A 20,295-nucleotide genomic window follows, 5' to 3' on the forward strand; every position below is an offset into this window, starting at 1 on the left:
ATGTGCTAGATAAGTCTGTATGAGGGCGTGTGTCCATCTCAGAGTAAATAGGCTGATAGACATGTAGCTTGTTCTTATATTCATCAGTTCTCACTTCCACCCCAGAACTGGGGAAAGAATATCTGATATCTAGAGTCAACTAAAGTCTGATTTGTCCCAGCCTCTCCTCCGGATGTTCTCAGATTCAATAATATTTTCATGAAAGGCTATGAGTTATTCAAATAGTAAAGGAGCCAACCTAAAGGATGGTCACATCATGAAATGTCAGGGCAGGGCAGGGCGGGGTGGAGTGGGACTCTGGAATCATCAGCTCAAGGGACCTCAGTCCAACCTTCCCCATTTTGCAGATGGGGGAACTGAGGGCCAGAGAGGTGAGTGAGGAGCACACACGTAGCTAGTGTCTGGAGGCAGCACTCTGACTCAGGCTTTCCTGGTTTCCCAGGGGTCCTGTGAAGTAGGAAGCTGAGGAATGGGCTTCCTCAGGAAGTGGCTCCTTGTTGCTGGGGGTCTTCAAGAAAGAGGGTGGATGCTTGCTGGCCAGAGAGTCTAGATGACCTCTGAGGTCCCTTCTATGCATGATCAGCCTGGAAGGGTAGCTGAGAGCCAGATGGTAAAGAACCTTGAATACCAGACTACTCAATGACCCTTTCATTACATTGATAAGCCATGAGAGCCCTCTCTAGGTCTTATAAACAAGGGAGTGACATAGCATGGCTGGGCAATGAGGTGAAAGGTGGATTGGAGAGTGGAGCATCTCAGATCCTAACTCTGGGACTGAGAGGGATCATGAAGGTTATTTAGTCATTTATAGATGAGGAAACAAAGTCTCAGAGAAATTAAGTCATTTGCCCAAGGACATACAAGGACTAAACAACAGAGCCAGAATTCAAACTCGGGGTCAGTGACCCTAAATTCTACCCTGGGAGACCAGTTAAGAAGTCAGTGGTTCAGCTGAGTCACCAGAGGGACCGTGAGCAATAATAATAGTAGCTAATATTAGAGGCAGGTGGAGACACATTGGTTAGAGCACTGGACCTGAAGTCAGGAAGAGGTGAGTTCAAATCCAGCCTCTGACACTTCCAAGCTGTGTGACCCTGGGCAAGTCACTTTACTTCTGTTTGCCTCAATTTCCTCCACTGTAAAATAGGGATAATAATAGCATCTACCTCCCAGGTTGCTGTGAGGATCAAATGAGATAATATGTGCCTGACACATAGAAAGTGCTATGTAAGTTCTGGCTACTGTTACTATTTCTACATTAATTATACATTATCATAAATGTATGGATGATTAATATTTGATTTAGGATTGCATATTATTATATAATATATGTGTATAATTATATGAATGTATATAATTATATCTGTATATAACATGTGTATAATGATATCATGTGATTGGCATTTTACTTATATGATTGATATTTCTAGAAATTATACATAAATTGTACGTTCACGTGTAGTATAAATTACAAATTTATATATAGTATATAAACATATATAAAATATACAAATATCTATTTACCTGTTTTATAATATATTAGCATATAATATATTATGTTCTTATATAATATATTATAATATAATCTATAGTGCTATATTACATATAATATGTATGTTTATATATATAAATAGAATATATTTCTAGAAATAGTAATAATAGCCAATATTTATATAGTGCTATCTATGTGCCAGGCTTTCCACAATTCTTTTTCATTTGATCTTCACAATAACCTTGAGAGATAAGTGCTTTTGTTAATGTACATAGATATATACGTACAAACACATGCATGTCTGTACATACATGTATGTAAATTTTTACTTGTTTGCACACCTGTATGTATAGTTATATAGTGTTGTTGTTTTATATAGATATGTTTTTATATCATATGCCTATATGTATCTATATATATATTGTGTGTGTATATATATATTTACACATAAATGAATATATGGGGAGATCACTTGTTCTTACAGTAACTCTGTGAGGCAGGTGCTGTGATTGCCTCCATTTCAGAAGTGAGGAAGCTGAAGGTCGGGGCGGTGCTTTGCCCAGCTGGACTCACACCCAGCTCTTCCTCCCTCTGAGCCCAGCTCTCTGCCCACTCCCATGAGCAGGAAGGGAGGTCATTAGCTTCCAGACTTTTCATTTCACAGATGAGGGCAGTGTGGTCTACTAAGCATAGGGTGATTGACCCAGTCTGGCTTTGGGATTCCACCAGCCCTTGCCTTGATTGTTAGGGGAGATAAAAATCTCAACTTGAGCTTGGGGTCTTCCTGGAGTCTGTTCTTGTGCCCATTTCAGAAGTGACACAACTGAGGCCCAAAGATCAAAATATGAGTAAATGCCTAAGGTGAGCATCAGACACAGGCCTCCTTAACCCCTGTCCCCCAGTTCTACTTGTAAACTTTTGCGGAAAGTTTTCTTTATGCAGGTCGTCTATTTCTTCCTTAAGTCCAAAGATCAATCAATAAGTATTTATTACATACACACTGCATACCAGGAATGGTGCTGGGTGAGGAGGGGCCCAGAGACAAAGAATGGAACCGTCACACAGCTTTGGGGGACTGACGAGAGAAACCTCCTGCAGAGAAGCTGGCAGCCAAGGTCTGCAGGCCCATTGCCCTCTGCCCGGTCCACTAATGGGCCTGTTCTTACTTAACTCATTGAGCCTCCGCTGGACCTCTCCCACCTCCACCCACCCGTTTTAGGAAAACAGAGCAGTCTCTGGTTCTTGTCGAAATAGTTTATCCCTGAAACATAGCTCTCCCCTGGCTGGCACCTTCTTGGGCCTGCTGTTGGTAACCTTTGGCAGACACCGTGGCCAGCAAGGCCAAAAATATCTCTGTGTTTGCTGAAATCAGAGCGCCACCCGGCCCTGGGCCTGGCTTCTTCTTGGCTGCCCCTAAGGAAGCCTGACTGGTGGCCCACCCGGTAACTGAGCTCTCCTTTTGGGCGTCTTCACTGTTGTATTTCTTACCCTCTGTTTTGTCTTATACTTGAGAACTATGGTGATAGACAGCATTTATAAAGCAGTTTACAGATATCTCATTTGGTCCTCATAACAACCCTGTTAGGTAGGTGCTATTACTGTCCCCATTTTATGGATGAAGGAAACTGAGGAAGACAGGTTAAAGTGACTTGTCCAAGGTCACACAGCTAGTCGGTATCTGAGGTCAAATTTGAACCCAGGTCTTCCTGACTCCAGGCCCAGAATTCTATGCACTGAGTCACCTCTCTGCCTTATTGGAACATGTCTTACCTCCCTGACTAAGCTGAATGGACATTTATGAAGAACTTGCTACAAGCCAGGCCCTGGACGCAGTGCCATGGATGTAAATACAAAAAATGAGACAATCCTTTCCCTCAAGGAGGTCACATTCCTTATCACCCCTCTCTCCCTCGGAACAGCTACAGACCAACTGCCACCAGTGGTCAGGTGGGCACACGAGAGTTCGGAGTGGGAGAACTCTGCCCCCCCGCCACCCACCGGCGACAAGTCCTGCTTTGTACTCAGCCCTCAGAGCCAGCATTCTGGAAAGTAACTCCTGTAGAGAAAGGCCCAGCCATGCTACTACTTGCTATACACAGGGCAGGCTGGCTAGCCTGGCTAGCAGCAGGGCACCCTGGGGGAGAGACAGGAGGCAGCAGGGGTCAAGCAAGCCAAACCAGCACCACCACCTTGACCACTGTCTCCCTTCAGATTCTGATGGAGACGGTCTAGGCCTCTGAACCCGAGAGCCTTGGGAATAGCCACACCTCCAGCCCGATGTCCCCAGTCATCATTCTGGGAAGCTGCCCCTGTAGAGAGGCAGCCTGGTCCCTGCTCTTGCAGGGGCTGCAGCCATAGCCACCAAAGACCCAGAAAGGGTTCTTGTCACCAAAGTCCATGGCCTTCTCAAATGGCTCAACACTGGAAACCAACAAGACTTTATCAATGCAAATGACATTAAAAAAAAAAAAAACTCTGGGCCTTTTCTGGTTGGCAATGAAAGCTTCCATGTTAGAATGGGAACTCCTTGAGGACTGGAATGTCACTCTTTCCTATTGGTACCCCCAGCTCAGCGCAGTCCTTTGCACATAGTGCTTAATATATATGTTTTTCATTTGTTAATTCATTGTGAAAGGAGATCATAGTGTATGTGGACAATAACGAAAGGCTTAAAGAATCACAGAGAGATGATGACCCAACAGTCAGTGGTTATGACCTTTCCACAAGCAACAAAGTGTTGATTTGATTACTGTGCTCTAAGGAAGAGGAGGAACATGGGGAGACTGAGGTGATGGCAGGGTGGCCTCAGTAGATGGTTAGACAAAATAGGGAGCATGATATAGTCTCAAGCCTGCTGTGGGGGCTAGCAAAGTTTGCACTCCCTTGATCACTGATCAAGATGGCTCAGCCCCAGGGCAGGTGTTCCACATCTCAGTGGATTCACTTCCCAGGGGGACAAAAGGGGATATAGTTTCCGAGAGTAACAGTAGGGAAAATCAGGGCAACAGTGGAAGGGTGTAAGGCAAGGTTGTGGGTCAGCTTTGGAGTCAGGAGGATCTGCCTTAGACACCAGCTGAGGAACAAGCTAAGTAACCTTTTTCAGCCTCAGTTTCCTCATCCGTAAAATGATGATAATTATAGCACCGATTTCCCAGCGTTGTTGTGAGGATCAACTGAAATGCCACAGAGAAAGCATTCTCTAACCTTCCAGCCCTACATAAAGGCTTGCTATATGGCCTAGGTTGAGAGCTGAATACAATGTAAGCTTCCTATAGTGCAAGGATCGGGTCTTATTTTACTTGACACTCTTCTCCTACCAGTGCCTGGGGCATCCCTGGCAGCTGATAACAGTTAACTGGATTGTTGAATTGAACCCTCCCTCCTCAGAATGATAGATCTGAGCCGAAAGCACCTCTGAGGCCAAACAGAAGGCCCCATCCCTTCCTTTTCCAGGTGAAGGAATTGCAACCCAGAGAGTCTTAGTGACTTGCCCGCATCTGGCTTTGAGCTCCCTTCCGTCACGCTGCCCACTGCCGCTTGGAGGACAAATTGACCCGGAGTTGAGCAGGTTTCCATTAGTGAGACTCGTATTTGCTCAATGCTAATGTTTCCCTTCCTAGGTCTGTGGTCAGGCATCATCATTTGCTCCGCCTTGCAAGCCTTCTGCTTTCTGGGCTTCATCTTACGTCTGAACTGGGAAAAGGCCAGTGAAGAGGTAACCCTGCTCATGATTCATTCCTTCAAACGCTTCCCCATGGAGAACATCAACAAGGCAGCGGTTTTCTGCCTCTCCTGTCTTCTCCTTTTGGGATTGACTTGTCTCTTGTTTTCACTGGCATGGAGGCAGGTGTAGACAGCCAGATGGACAGATTAGGGCTGGTCCAACTTTGTTTATCCATTGATTAGAAAAATATCCACCAGCTAGGGATGGTCTGGAAAGGAGAAACTCAAGAATGAGGCAGAAGAGAGCTTGACCTTGGGAGGAGACATGGGAACCCATCTGCCCTCATCTCCAGCAGTCCAAAGCCTCTGGTCTATGATGATCCTCCTCTTCCTCCTCCCTTCCAGATTAGCATGTTAGATTAGGGTGAGTGACATGGTAAAAGTCAAGGTAGGAGTGAGCAATTTTTGAAGAATCTCTCCTGATTCCTTTTTTTTATCTCCACCATTTGAACTTTGGGGAAAGATCTGAGACTTTAAAATCACAAACTGAAAAGGACCTTTAAAGCCATTTAACCCCTTCCAACATTCAATCCTTCCATTTTACAGATGAGTAAACTGAGATCTAGAAAGGGGAGATCACTGAACATCAGTTTAGGCCTAGAAAGGGGCCTTAGAAGCTTTCTTGTTTAATGCTTACATTTCACAGCTAAAGATACCAAGGCCTGGGGAAAAATCACATATCATAGATTTAGATCTGGAAAGGGACCTTTAGAGGCTGTCTGGTCCAACCCCCTGAATTCACAGATAAGGAAACTGAGGCCCAGCAAGGAGAAAAGCTAGATTCTAGATTTAAAATTAGAAGGTACCAGAAATATCACCTAGATCAGCGGCATCAAACTCAAAAAGAAATGGGGGGAGCACTAAACCTTACATAAAGATCCCTGAAGGCTGTGGATTTACTTAGAAAACCATATATTAACATTATGTCCCATTGTATTTATATTTATTTTGTTAAATATTTCCCAATTCCATTTTCTTCTGTTTCTGGCTTGTGGTGTGTTTGTCACCTCCAAGTGCTGAGGATGGACTAGAAAGGGAAGAGACCAAGGAAGGGATTGTTGAAGTGATTGAGGCAGGAGAGAAAGGGTTGTGTGGGTGGAGAAAAGGAGACGGATACTCTTGAGACAAGGAGGCAAAAATGACAGGGTGTGGCAAGTGGTTGACTACCAGGAGCTAAGAGAGAGTGAGAAGTCAAGAATGATTCTGCAGCTGCAGATCCTGTCTGGGAAGCTGTGCCCTTAACAGAAGAGAGAACCTATCTTGGCTCTGTTTCTTCCTTCTGTTCCAAACTTTGTGGAAGAGCATAGATTTAGAGTTTGCGTGGGTCTCAGAGGACATAAAATTCAGCCTGGAGAGGGAGGATGACTTGCTGGAGCCTTTGATAGCAGGCCCAGGTCTGTATCCCTGCCTCAAACCTGACCAACCCCAGGCCTCCCTGGGGAAATAACGGGCAGCTGGAAGCAGAGGGAAGGGGCTACAAGAGCTGGCTTTCTACAAGTCAAGTGAGCAGTGAAAACCTTCTTGGGGAAATTCTTGCTGAGAATGGTCAGGGCTTGGTTCTGACTTTCCCTTTACAGGCTCGGGTGCGTGCCAAGTTAAAGGGTCAAGCAACCAAGGCTCGGAACAACCAGGATCGGGTCATCTATCAGGGCCCAATTCCAGCAGGTATGACTCATCGTCCCTTCCTGCTGAACTGGCCTGTCCAGACCCTCTTGTTTGTGGCAGAAAATTACCTGTTAAAGGGGCTATAACTGCTAGTCATGGCATGGCGTGGGCTTTAAGTGACGAAAGTCTAGGTTCAAAACCTGCCTCTGCACCTTACTAAGCTAGGAGGACCCTGGGCAAGTCACCGAATCCCAAAGCACTGACGCTTCTCAGGCTTGGATGCTGGCCCATGGTAGGTACTCCTGACCTACTATGGGCTTATATTCTTCTGAAGGGGAGGGACAGCTCAACATAAACATGTATAAATAAGTACGAATATAAGGTATCAGCCAGGGCAGGGAACCTGAGCCCTTGAGGTCACATGTGGCCCTCTAGGTCCTCAAGTGCAGCCATGTGACTGAAACAAGGATTTGTTCTGTAAAACTTGGCCTCAGTCAAAAGCCAAGGAGGACCTAGAAGGCCACAGGTTTCCCACCCCTGGACTATAAAACTTCTCTTCCCCATAAGAATGCCTGCCTCTCCTGGGCACCTAGAGTAGAAAGGCAAAGTCTGGGACCCGAAATATTCAGAATGCAATCTCTGTTTAAACCATCAGGTGGCACTCCAAGCCCAAGATGCTTCGGGTCCCTTCTCTCCTTTAGTCCTTCCTGTTGTTCATTCATTTTCTAGTGCTATTGGGTTCTCCGTGACCCCATTTGGGGGTTTCTTGGCAAAGATAATCGTTTGCCATTTCCTTCTCCAGCTCATTTTATATAAGAGGAAACTGAGGCAAACGGTGAAGTGCCTTGCCTAGGGTCACATAGCCAGTAAGTGACTGAGGCCAGATTTGAACTTAGGAAGGTGAATCTTCCTGACTCCACTCTACCCACTGTGCCACTAGCTACCTCCACGTGTACAAAGTTTGTGGATTACTTAATTTACTAGCCACTGCTTACTAGTCGTGTGACCCTGAGCTAGTCACTTAATCTCTGTCTGCTTCATTTTTTCCCCTCATCTGTAAAGTGGGGAGAATAACATCACAAATAATAGGGCAGATCACTGGGTCTCAGTTGAACTAGGTGTCCTCTGAGGTTTGTTCCAAATCAATGATTCTTTTAGAAGTTTGGAAGAGAGTTCTTTGCACGCTCATTAGAACGACTGCATTCCTTTTTCTCCTAGTGGACTCAGAACATCAGGCTGATGGTGTTTTACTGGGAGATGCAGGGGATGTGGCCAGCAAAGAGGAGAGCCCGGCAGAACAGCCAGTGAAGCCAGAGGAGCCCCATTCAAAACACAAGGCTTTATCTTTGAAAGACTTGGTCGTCCGGAGGGTGCTGGTGCTCCTGGCAGCAGTGTTAATCTTGGTGGTGGGCATTTTGGTGCGGCTCTATTTGGGAACATAACCACGTATCAAGGGACTGATGGAAAGTGACTCCCATTTCACATTTGAGCCAATGAAGGAATCCCATGGTAAACCTCCTTCCCCTTTCCCCCAAAGGTGGTAGTAGTTAGCTGCCAGCTAACAGGGGACCAGCTTTGTGGAAAGCTGTGGAAAGAATGCTGGTCCTGGAGTTAAGAAGACCAGAGTTCAAATCCCTGGCTCTGCCACTCACTACTGCCCATGGGACGTCGAACAAATTGTGTTACCTCTCTCGGGAGACCTCTCTGGGTCTCAGTTTGTTCATCTGTAAAATGGAGAGGTCAGCCTCAGAGGTCCTTACAGTTCTAAATCAGACTCTGCTGTACCTATGGATGTCCTCTGAGAATTGACAGGGCAAGTACCTATTGCCTACCTGAAGAAAGCAGCTGAGCTGGAGCGGGGGCCTGGTCCCATCCCTTCCTCTGAAATGCTCTCTTGTTAACTCATCTGTCAATGACTTGGAGAAGAACTTCTGTTACTGTTTATATGTTATACTTGGCTAATATGGTAGCTTGCTATTTTTGGTTTTATTTTTGTTTTCCAGAAAGCATGAACCCATGTATTTTGAAGGGCTTGTGGAAATCTTAAAAATCCATTTTCAAAACCCTTCTCTCTCAATAAATCTTTCTTTTCCCTTCATGTTATCACTGAGTTGGTTTGTCCACATTTTAAGTATACATTGTAGGTAGAGTCATAGACTAGTCCCTGAGGGGGAGAAAAACAAAACAAAAACCTGAAGGCGATGGGTGGGTGGTTTCATGAGAGAAGGATGATGTCCCAAGGTGAGTTTTGAGCTGGATTTTGCTGTTGAGGGCCAGACCTGGAACAAGGGAGGAGACAGCACTGCAGAGTGTGGGGCCCAAAACTGTCCCATCTACAATAAAAGAAACTGGGGCAGAAGTCTGAGCCAATAATCATTATTAAAGGGTCTTGGCCCCCTTCAGTGAATGGGACCTCAGATCTTCCTCATGATCTGAGAAGCCCTCTATCTCCAAGGTCTTTATTTTATAACATCTGACAAGACAATGCAGAAAAAATACAGAATTCCACTGGTCAACAGACCCATACCTTGACCCTCCAGGAGGACCTACAAATCAGCCTAGGGTTGAGAAGCTCATGGCCCAAGATGGACAGGACTGATGATCATAAGATGTTGGTCATAGGATGGGTAACGCAAGGGTTACCTATTGGTCAAGTGCTCATGTCCATTTCCTCATGTTGAGCAAGAGAGGAGATGATGCAAAACAGAGGGACAAAAATAAACCAGGGGGCTTTCCGTGTCATTAGGCCATCTCCACCAAGCCTGGACTTGGTGGCTGTGATTATACAAATCAGCATGACAAAACAAAAAGGGTGGTGGGGAGTCTCTAGTTAACTTCCTGTGGTGAACTTATCAAATCTCTGGGGCCTAAAATACAGAACTTTCTAAGAGTATAAGAAAGAATCTGCCTAACCTTATCTAGTAATCCTTAAATACAAGATATGTAAAATATGGGCTATTAGTGTTTAGACTGACTAACTTAAACTGACTCAATATATACCAATAGACAAGTATAATAAAAGTATTCGACACCCCTGAGGAATCCCACTAATCCGAACTGTACAATACTGATTGGAGAACGTAGAGGTTAAGTTAATCATTTCACACAAGAGACACAAAGGTTGGAATGACCCAGTCAGAATGGCAGGGGTGGAAACAACAAGCTTAGTTGGCGTAGAAGGCTTAAAAATGGGGATAATAAGAAATTAGGGGAGAGGAAAGGACAGCAGGAGGAAGAGGGTTTGAAGGCTAAGCTGAGTAACCATCTTTGGTACACAAACAGGGGTGGTTTAGGCCCAGGGTTGGGTTTTATGCCATAGGGAACTCCAAGGAAGGAAATTTCCTCTACCAATTTCGATCCGCACCTGTCCTGCAGTCTTCCTAGAAGTTAAATGACTTGGCCAGAGTCACACAATCAGTATGCATCAGAAGTGGGAGTGTTGCTTGTTTGTTTTTTTAGATGACCCCAACATAAGCAAGTGCTAAGTAACAGAGGACTGGCCTTAAACCAAGAAGACCTGTGTTCAAGTGTTGCTTCAGACATATACTGTGTGGCCTTGACACACTCTCTGGGGAGATCTCTAAGAAATGAAGTTACAGAGGAAACAGCTGCATTGGTAGAAGTTTCCCTACGAAGGAGTTTTCGGATAAATAGACGAAACAAAACAAAGAAACAAAATAAAATCACAGGTCTAGTCCCTATTTCTAAACACTGAAGTTGTCAATTTTCAAAAGAAAGTTATTGGGTATCTTCCAAAAGTATGTTCTCTTTCAGAAAGTTAGTCAACAAGGGATTATGAATGCCTACTGTGCGTGCTCTGCTAAGGTTAGAGAATTTTAAATTAATTAGACAACCCCTTCCCCCCCCAAAAAAAAAATTCCTGCCTTCAAGGAACATCCATTCTAATAAAGGAGATAATATAAATAACTATATACTTCTAAGATGTTTACAAAGAAAATGAAAGGCATTCTGAGAAGGGATGCATCAGCGAGGAGGAGGCCTGGGAAAGATCGGCTGTGAATGGCAGAATTTAAGAGGAATCTTGAAGGAAGCCAGGTAAACCCGAGAGGCCCAGCCAAGAGGGGAAGAACGGTCAGGGGCAAACACAGGCCAGTGTAGCCAGATTACAGGGTGCATGGAGAGGATTTAAGGCAGGTTATGAAGAGCTTCAGATGCCAAACAGGGGAGATTATAACTGGCCTCCGGAGGTAACAGGGAGCTGCTGAAACATGGTCAGACCAATACTTTAAGAATCACGTTGGCAGTTGAATGGAAGATGTATTGGCGTGGGGAGAGGTTGCAGACAGGGAAACCAGTTAGAAGGCTACTGTGAGAGATAGTGAGGGCCTGAGCTGGGCTAAATCAGTCTAACACCTTACAAATCTGAGGACCAGAGCTCAAAGAAAAATCCCAGCTGATTTTTGGTGGACATTAACATACGGCCACTAATATTCTGGGATAGCTGGTGGCTCAGTGGATAGGGTGCCGCTGGACTTGGAATAAGGAAGACAGCTTCCTGAGGTCAAATCCAGCCTCAAACACTTGCAAGCTGTGACCCTTGGCCAAGTCACTTCACCATTTGCCTTGGTTTCCTCATCTATAAAATGAGCTGGAGAAGGAAATGGCAAGCCACTCGGTATCTTTGCCAAGAAACCCCAAAATGGGATTATGAAGAGCTGATCACAGCTGAGAAACACTAATATTCTATGACTAGTATTCCATACAGTGTCTGCTTAAGAGATCTATAGACTGGCAAAAGTTATCCGTTTAAAAAATGGTCAAGAACGACTAGGGGAAAAAAAAAAAGAGAAAAGGGTATTTATATTCTGGGGGACACTGGGGAACCTCCAATGACAGCATAATCCCTAGGAGCTGGACCTAGGCACTGGGATGAATCCCCAACATGGATACTTAATGATTCTGTCCTGGGCATGGGTAATGGGGTACCTTGCCTTCAACTTTGGAACATGCCTCAGGTGTTCCATGACTGAATGTAAGGAAGCAGGGGCCTTTTAATGTGGCTGCTGAGACAGCAGTGAATGTGCATTTACTTTATTCTTGCCTCTGTGGCTACACTGAAGAGAGGTGGGCGGTATGTGGTTAAGCCCCTGCATATGAAGGGAGGCCTTGAATCTTTACCACCTCCCCGCCTGGCCCGGGATCAGGGAGTACTTGGCCCTGCTATGCTTTTGTATCTGCTATGTCAATTCTTTCCTGCCTTTGGGCAAAGGAACTCATTAGAACCAAAAGAGCGTGCTTACTTCAGTTCCAAGAGCTGGCGACCACCTTTTGGAACTGATCGTGTGTCACGGAAGACCCTAGCACAGGACTGGCCAGTATGGCCTGCCCTTTCCGAGGTGCTGTGCTCTATGGGCAAAGCAAAATTAAGGCAGCTCCAAAGAAATGTGAGATGCATGAATTTGGAGAACCCACCCCAAATGTTCACGTGGACTATTTGTGCCCGACCTGTGGTGGAGCGTTCCGAGCTTGTGCTGGTCTGATCGGCCACAGTCAGACACACTGAAGTTCAGCTCTAGCACATGATGTCATTTTGGTTCTCTTTGAAAATGAAGGACAGTTCATTACGTACCTACTGTGTGCTAAGTACTGTATTAGGTGCTGATCTTAAAATGATGTTCCCATCTGTGAGGTGATGAAATCACCATGAGCAATGGTAAAGAGAAGAGGGCCCAGAATAGAACCTTGGGAGAGAGACACCCCCTTGAGGGAGGGGGATAGAGATGAAGGATGTTGAGCAGGAAAGGCCCAATGGGCCAGAGGAGAACCAGGGAGGAGCCAAAGAAAGAGCATATCCAGGAGGGAGGGTACTCTGAAATAGCACATGCAGCAAGGGGATCGTTGAAGTCAGTGTCCATACACAATAGGAGCTCCTGGAGGGAAGAAGCCCCCATTTTGGTCTTTGTATCTCCAGAGTCCAGTGCTGGAACTCTCCCATAGTTGGCAGTTAATAAATGTGAGCTGAATTGAGTAACAGTTAAGGATGAATAAGCAAGGATGCAAATGTACCAGGGAATTGCTTTTAGAGCTTAATCTCCATCTCTTGCCTTTAGCATTTAGGAATATTGGTCAGCTTTTAGGATGGGCTTTGAAAAGAAGAACACTCAGAGAGGTTACTGGTTTCTCTGCCATTTGTACCCATGATTTAGGCTTGGTCATTTGGGTCGTGTGACTGAGGCATCCAGCACCACCTTAGGGTCAGTGCCTTATCTGAGGCTCACGTTTTGCAGGACAAAACTCCCTGAAATTTGAGTCTGTAGTGACAGTGACCATTAAAAACTTGCTGCTTGGGGGGTTTCTGCATGATGCCCCAATGAGACTTTATGAGTTCAGAGTCATAGACTATACATACTCTCCTATCATCTAGAGAAAGAGAACTCCAATCATGAGAAATGAACCTTGGAGCCAGGCTTCCCTTCTCTTCTCCAGGTTGGTCTTCTGAGAGCTCTCAGGAATGGGATGCTTTTATTCAGTTAGTTGTTCCCAGCATGCTTATGGTGCGTATTGAGTGGTAGACCTTTGAAGTTGGAAACTTTCCCCCACATTAGTCCACAATCCAAAATATGTATCTCTCGACAACTAAGCAAATCAGTATGTCTCTAGAGCCTTAAGGAAATATAAATTCTGCCTCTGCTTCCTTCTACCATGTGTTAAATCTCCATGGGTGTTTGTGTCTGTGTTCAGTTCATTCTATATTAGTTCTTACTTACCAGGATTTTCTAAAGTCATCGCTTTCATAATTTCTTTACCACAATAATATTCCATTACATTCATATGTCACAATTTGTTTAGCTGTTCCCCAACCAATGGACAGCCCCTTAGATTCCAGATTTTTTTCTTTTTTATTCCTCTCTTCAAGATAGGGAAGTTTGTTTTGCTTACCATTATTTCCTCCCTGGTGTTATCCTTCCTTTTACTACTTCCCCCATCTCCACTTATTCCTTTGCTGAGTATATGTTTATTTCTACCCCAAACCCTGTATGTGTTCAGTCTTCCTCTATCCAGTGTAAGTCAGAGCGAGGGTCATTTGATACCTGCTTTTCCTATCTCTTTCTATATATTTGTTTACTTTTCTTTTTTGCTCTTCAGTTATGAGACTTGCAAGTTCCACCAGTTACCTGCTTTCCACAATAGTATATTTTAATCTACCCCCCAGGACCTCTGTTTTTCTTATTTAACTCCGTTAGAACCTTTTGAAGATATTAAGATTATGGAAGCACTTGGGTTTTTTTTTCCTCCCTATTAGATTGTTGGCACTGTATCCTAGTTTAACCCCTTCCAATTATTCAAATATGTTTACTTTTCTAGGTTTTTCTTGATTTTTGTGCTTGCATTCCAAAGTAGATGCCTACTCAACTTTTTCATGAGAAATGCTTTAAAACCCTCTATTCCTTTAAAAATTCATTTTGCCTCTGTAGGATTATACTGAGCTTTGTAGTTTAGATCATTCTTGGTTGTAAATTCCTATCTTTTACTTTTTGGAATATTGTATTCCAAGCTCTTCTCTCATTAAAAGAAGTGGCTAGATTTTGTGGTAGCCTAACTGTGGTTCATTGGTACTTGAATCTTTGAAATATGTATAGCCAAGTAAAACATATTGATAGATTAATCATATCAAAAATGTATTGCCTTGTTTTGCACCTCTCAAGAGATGGAATGCATGCTTGACTTTGACTTCTCTGACACCATGATTATTCATGGCACTTGTCAGCATTCTGAAGTCTTGAAGTGGTATTTTTTTTTAAGTTGCTATTGTCATCATGCAAATTGTTTTGATTCCGCAGCCCCTGGTTTTAACTCTTCCTTTTCTTTGGTACCTAGATAGACAGCTCAAGTGCCAAAGCAACAACCCCTCCCTTCATTTAATGAGAACATTTACACCGTTATTTGCACATATGGTCCTTATAATCCTCAGAACAATCCTGTGAGGTAGACATTTTAAATATCATTTCCCTCATTTTTATAGATGAGGAAGTGAGCCTCAGGCAGGGGCAGTGACTTCCCCATGGCCAGATAGCTCCCAAGTGAGGAAGCCAAGAATCAAGCTGAAGTCCAAGTCCGGAGCTCTTTCTTATACTGTGTTGCTGATTATTTGGTGTCATGGGTGTGAAGTGAAGGCAGTTAAGTGATGCAGTAGATAGTACCTGGAGTCAGGAAGACCTGAGTTCAAATCCAGCCTCAGACACTTACTAGCTATGTGATCCTGGGCAAGTCACCCAACCCTATGTACGTCAGTTTCCTCATGTGTAAAATGAACTAGAAAAGGAAATGGCAAACCACTGCAGTATCTTGGCCAAGAAAACCCCAAATGGGATCATAAAGAGTTGGACATGATTGAAAAATGACTGAACCACAAGGCAAAGTGAATGGAGCATAAGCTCATTTGTTTGCTCCTTAACTGGTTGAGTTGCCATTATTCTCTTCTCACACTATGTACTTAGTATTTCATTCTTATTCACACCAAAAGGACAGTTTCCTACAGGATAACTATATTACTTTGGCTCCCACTACCATTGAAAGAACTAGGGTTATTTAGTTTGGAGAGAGTCTTAGGGGACTGTGGTCACTCTCTTTAGATTTTAAAAAATCTTCATTTCCAAATATATAATGTTCCCCTCCCCTATCGAGTGAGGCATTCTTTGTAATTGAGGATAAAAAGACAGGGAAAATGGACCCCTGCAAAGAAGGGAGGAAGATCCCTTTTCTTCATCTCTTTGGTGCCAAACCACATTCACATCTATTTTTTTCATGGTTCTTCCCCTTTACATTGTTGTAGTTATTATATTATTTTCTTCATTCTGCATCAGTTCATATAGATCTTTACATGCTTCTTGGTATTCATCACACACATCATTTCTTACAGAACAGTAGTATTTGTTTTGTTTGCATTCATGTTCCCTAGTTTCTTTAGCTATTTCCCAGTTGTAATGGGAATGTAAATTTTTAAGATCTTCCCTGCCCCTAGGCTAAAGTGCACCTGGAGCCTGGGGTGGGAGGCTTGTTTTTCAGTAAATACTTCTTGATTGGCCAGTGAGTCAATAAGGTTGTTACATTCTCTGAGCCAGGAGAAGGCTATATAAGCCCTGATGTGTAGCTTTGTTTTGGGGCTCACTTTGAGAAGTGTTCTGTGATTTGATCTGGATTCTGGGAAGCTGTTGTTGAGAGCCCCCCGGCTTTGAAACCCAGATGTTGAAACCCAGATGTTGATTGGGTATGGATGTAATGGTTGGACAGTTTGAAATCTGTCTACTTGATCTGTTTCTGTCTTGATAATTCTGCCTGTATACTTTGAAGTTCAAGGTGCTGACCTTTTTCCCCTGAACGAGGTAAATGATATATGTTTGACTGATTAAAGTAAGCTTGTTAACCCATCTTGAGTTGCTTTCCTTTAACAAAGCAGATCCAAGAACCTGTGGTGGCAGCCACCCTGAGGACGCTTGGGGTGCTTGCTGCTACACCAGTCAATGGGCACCAACTTTGTTTCTGAGCCTTCGCTGCCACAAAAAAGTGCTGCTATAAGTGTTTTAATTTCTCTGGGTCCTTCTTCATGTTAGTGATAAACTTCTTGTGCATGAGATTGATTAAAATGCTTCATAGTCCAAGGAAAGTGAGTCTCATAGGCAAGTAGGAGACCTGTATTCATGCAAGCCATTTGTGTAGAACTATATAGCCTCTCTAGAAATCAGATAAATAAAAATTCGAGTAACCTTAAATACTACTGTGCATTTTTAATGTACAATATTTAATTTAATAAATGATTTTTAAAAATTTAATTGATTTTTAAAAAAGATTTAATTGAAGCCTTTTTTTAGCTTTTAATAAACATGGAAAAAAATCACCCAAAAAACCTCAGCTAAATTTCAATGTCAGCAGGAAGATGGAAAAAGGTACAGGTAGACATTGGCATTGGCTCGTTCTTTCTGAAGATTCAATCAACAAGCATTTATTAAACACCTGCTGTGTTCTAGGCACAGGGAATACAGAGGCAAAAATTAATCTCTGCTTATCAGGAGATTACATTCTATTGGGGGAAACTATACACAGAAGTGCAGAACCAAGGGCTGGGGAGTCCAAGACCAGAGGCCATGTCCATGTCCCACCACCATATCTGTTAGTCCTCTGGCTCCCCCTAGTGACTCCTTGAGGCCTGGCAGCTAACCAAGAGCCTTTACAAGCTCTGACCTCAGATGACTGCCCTTCCTTCTCCAGATCTCCGAGATGTTTTGGACAGGGAGGTAGTGAGGACTGTCTACTCCAAAGGCTCTTCCCACCTACACTTCTTCAGGTGGATTCTGTAGGTTCTTTTCTTCTTTGGGAAGTAGCCTAGGGTGTGTTCAGGCATAACCATGACAAGCCTAGCCCCCCAACTGCCAGAAGGTCAAATATGTTACATTTCAGCTCTCCCCCAGGGTTCATCTCTTGGTTCATCTCAATCCCTTACCAATTGTGTTCCCTCAATTTTAGGGTCCCCAGAGGATCCTCCCCCCCATGACTGTCACAGGACAATCTATTTCCTTTACCTCTGTAGAGATGGACAATGGAGGCAACCTTGAACTCATGTGGGATAACTTCCTCTTGCCAAGCATTCAAACTCTGCTTCAGAGAGCGCAACACCCATGAGCTGGCCACGTCGTTCAAATGCAAAACGTGCACTTGCCAAAAAAAGATTATTTTATGGACAACTCACATAGGTAGTGGTCAGAAGAAGCAATCAAAACAAGGACACACTCAAGGTCTCTCTTAAGAACTTTGGAATTGATTGTGTGACATGGAAGACCCTGGCACAGGACCACCCAGCATGGGGTGCCCACATCAGAGAAGGTGCCATGACCTATGAGAAAAGCTGAATTGAACAGCTCAAAAGAAACGCAGGATGCACAGATTTGGAGAATCCACCCTGAATGTTCACACGGATTATCTGTGCCCAACCTGCGGTAGAACATTTCAAGCTCCCGTTGCTCTGATCAGCCACAGGGGGCTCCTGGGCCTGAGGACAGGCCAGAGTATGGGAGCTTGAGTATGCTTCTCTGTCTCTTCAGGAGTTGGGTAGGTGACGCCCATCTTACCCAAACTCTGTGAGCAGAAGTCAGGCAGAAAAGCATGGAGAGACCAAGCAGAAAGAAGTGTCTGCATGGGTTGGTCGAACAAAACCGCTGTCCCCAAACCCACCTAATGTACTTGAAAAAAAAAGTACTGAGGAGACTTTTTTACTTGTGTGTGCAAGTGAGGTGAACTCCGGTTCTGAGGGCTGGGAGTGCTACCACACTACAGCATTGGAAAATGACGGCAGATTGGCAGTTAGAAGGAAATCTTCACTGACAAAAGTATTTCTTTAGCTCCTACTGTGTGCCAGGCACAATTCTAGAAGTCCTGGGGCTACAAAACAAAAAGTAAAACAGTCCCTGCCCTATAGAAGCTTAAGGGGGCTGGGGGTGGGTGAGGGTGGGCAGAAGTATTTGTACACAACATACATAGATATGTTGTTGTAATTGTCTGCCCTTCATTCTCGAGGAGGACCAGGATTGCAGGGAGGTGATGCCATGATATAAAATGAATTGGATTTAAGTGGTGCAGGGCTGTAGATATGTACAGGACACAAAGAGAAGGTGTGGGGAGAGGAGAATCATATCAGTAATCTTTCGTAAGACTCAGTACTCAATTGTAGCTCACTTTTAGTCTCTGGAATGTCTCCAGATTTTCTGATGCAATAAGTTTACATCAATGCTTAGCACTGTTTTCTTCATATCAGATTGTAATCTGTTAGCTTTGTTACTGTGGAATCACATTGTGGGGTTGAACTTTGAGACTACTTTCTTGAAAGGCTCCTCCTCTGCCCTCTTAGGACTATGCCCTCTGAGTATCACGCGTCTTAATGTTTGGAGAAATCAGGGGGCATTCATTTGTTCATCCTTCTAACGTCATCAGTACCTGCTTTGTGTAAAATGTGCCATGGATGTTATGAAGGCGTTGAATTCTCTTGGATTCTGAGCACTCTGACTGTCTCTGTCAATCCCACTGTGCCCATCAGCCTCTCCTGGTGGTTAAACCACCTTTTACAAAACTAATTTTTTTGAAGGGATGAGAATAATTAAGTAACATTGTGAAACTTCCAATTACTAAAGTGAGAAATCGTTAGAGAAGTCTTTTTTCTACAAAGACATAGAAGGCATCCCTAGAAAACCTGCTTTGCCCCAGAGCTGGAGAGATGCCCCATTTACTGCATGATAACTCAGGAGTCAGAAAGAATTCTGTGCCTTGGAAGCATGGGTTGGGACCAATGATATAAAACTGAGCAAGCCTAAATCTAAAACTCTACTTTTGTTTTTTTTAGGGAAAAAGTGAATTTTACTCACAAAATACCCTAGAGTTGCCATCTTCTCAATTCAGTCTGTTATTCATATTTCTATTTATTTATTTCTACAGACTTTATCTTTCCCTCACTCCGGTTCTTCTTCACCCCCCAGTCCCACATCTGAACAATAAAAAAGATGAAAAACAAAACCCTTTGGACTAAAAGGCAGAGTCTAGCAAAAACAAATTCCCACACTGGCTGATCACGTCCAGATCTGTGTGTCTCACTCTGCCTTTTAAGACTATCACCTCTTTGGCAGCAGGTGGGCAGCATGTTTCGTCTTCAGTCCTCTGGACTTGTCATTGCATTGATCAGAGTTCCAAAGCCTTTCAAAGTGATGTTTCTTTCTATTGCTGTCATGGTAGGAGTTGTTCTGTTCACTTCACTTTGTATCAGTTTGTAGAGATCTTCCCAGTCCATTTTGTCATTCCTAACCCATCATGTATTTAGTTCTTCCTCAATAGATAGCCAAGAATGATTGTGAGAACTGTCCCAACATACTCAAGGGGCCATCACATCAAAGGTGGTTTCACAAAGTGATTGTTGCTTCAGAGAGCAGAACAAGGACCAGGAAATATGGAAGCAGACTTTGCCTCATATGGTATTTCTGCCAGCATCTCTCTGACGGTGGAATGGGCTGCCATTTCTCGAATAACAGGCAAAGGCCAGAGGGTCATCTCTCCATCAGCAGGGTTGGAGAAGGGATTCTTGCCCTGTGAGTGAAGGGCAGACCCACTAATCCCAAAGTCTTCTCCCTCGCGGGTGTTCCGTGAATCAGCTCTTGGAACTGTTAGATTTTTTCACTGATTATATCCCCCAGGCCTTTATCATACTCCAATGTCTAAAAATCCCACTCTTCTCTCTTTCCCAGGAGTTTTTGCCATGGTGGTAGCCATCGTGTTTGCGGCTCTGAAGAATGTGATGGTCTGTGTGTTTGCCACGGATAAGAATGTAAATCCTAGGAGCGCCTCTTCAGTTTTATCTAAGCCTTGGTTTCTTGAGGAGGGGTGTCATCTACATCAGACATGTCAGACTCAAGGCCAGGGACTCCTGATGGCAGCCCAAACCAAAATCAAATGAAATTGGGAAATGTTTAACAAAATAA

At 43.9% G+C, this 20,295-nt stretch overlaps 1 protein-coding gene across 2 annotated transcripts in view; it reads left to right on the forward strand.

The window, feature by feature from the left end:
- The window catches only part of SLC47A1 (solute carrier family 47 member 1), a 61,604-nt gene extending 41,309 nt beyond the window's left edge, over positions 1-20,295 (forward strand). The window contains exons 15-17 of one of the 2 annotated variants that reach the window (XM_069089602.1): positions 5,113-5,207; positions 6,793-6,880; positions 8,039-8,915. In XM_069089602.1, the coding sequence (XP_068945703.1) occupies positions 5,113-5,207; positions 6,793-6,880; positions 8,039-8,262 (407 nt within the window). In that variant the 3' untranslated portion in view covers positions 8,263-8,915. Of the gene's footprint in view, positions 1-5,112; positions 5,208-6,792; positions 6,881-8,038; positions 8,916-20,061 lie in introns of those variants that run through there. The other variant, XM_069089603.1, reaches the window with a different exon arrangement.

Source organism: Petaurus breviceps, unplaced genomic scaffold (genome assembly GCF_028583685.1).
Source record: "Petaurus breviceps papuanus isolate PSGF00001 unplaced genomic scaffold, PetGlider_PUasm1.0 186, whole genome shotgun sequence".
Lineage (NCBI taxonomy): Eukaryota > Metazoa > Chordata > Mammalia > Diprotodontia > Petauridae > Petaurus > Petaurus breviceps.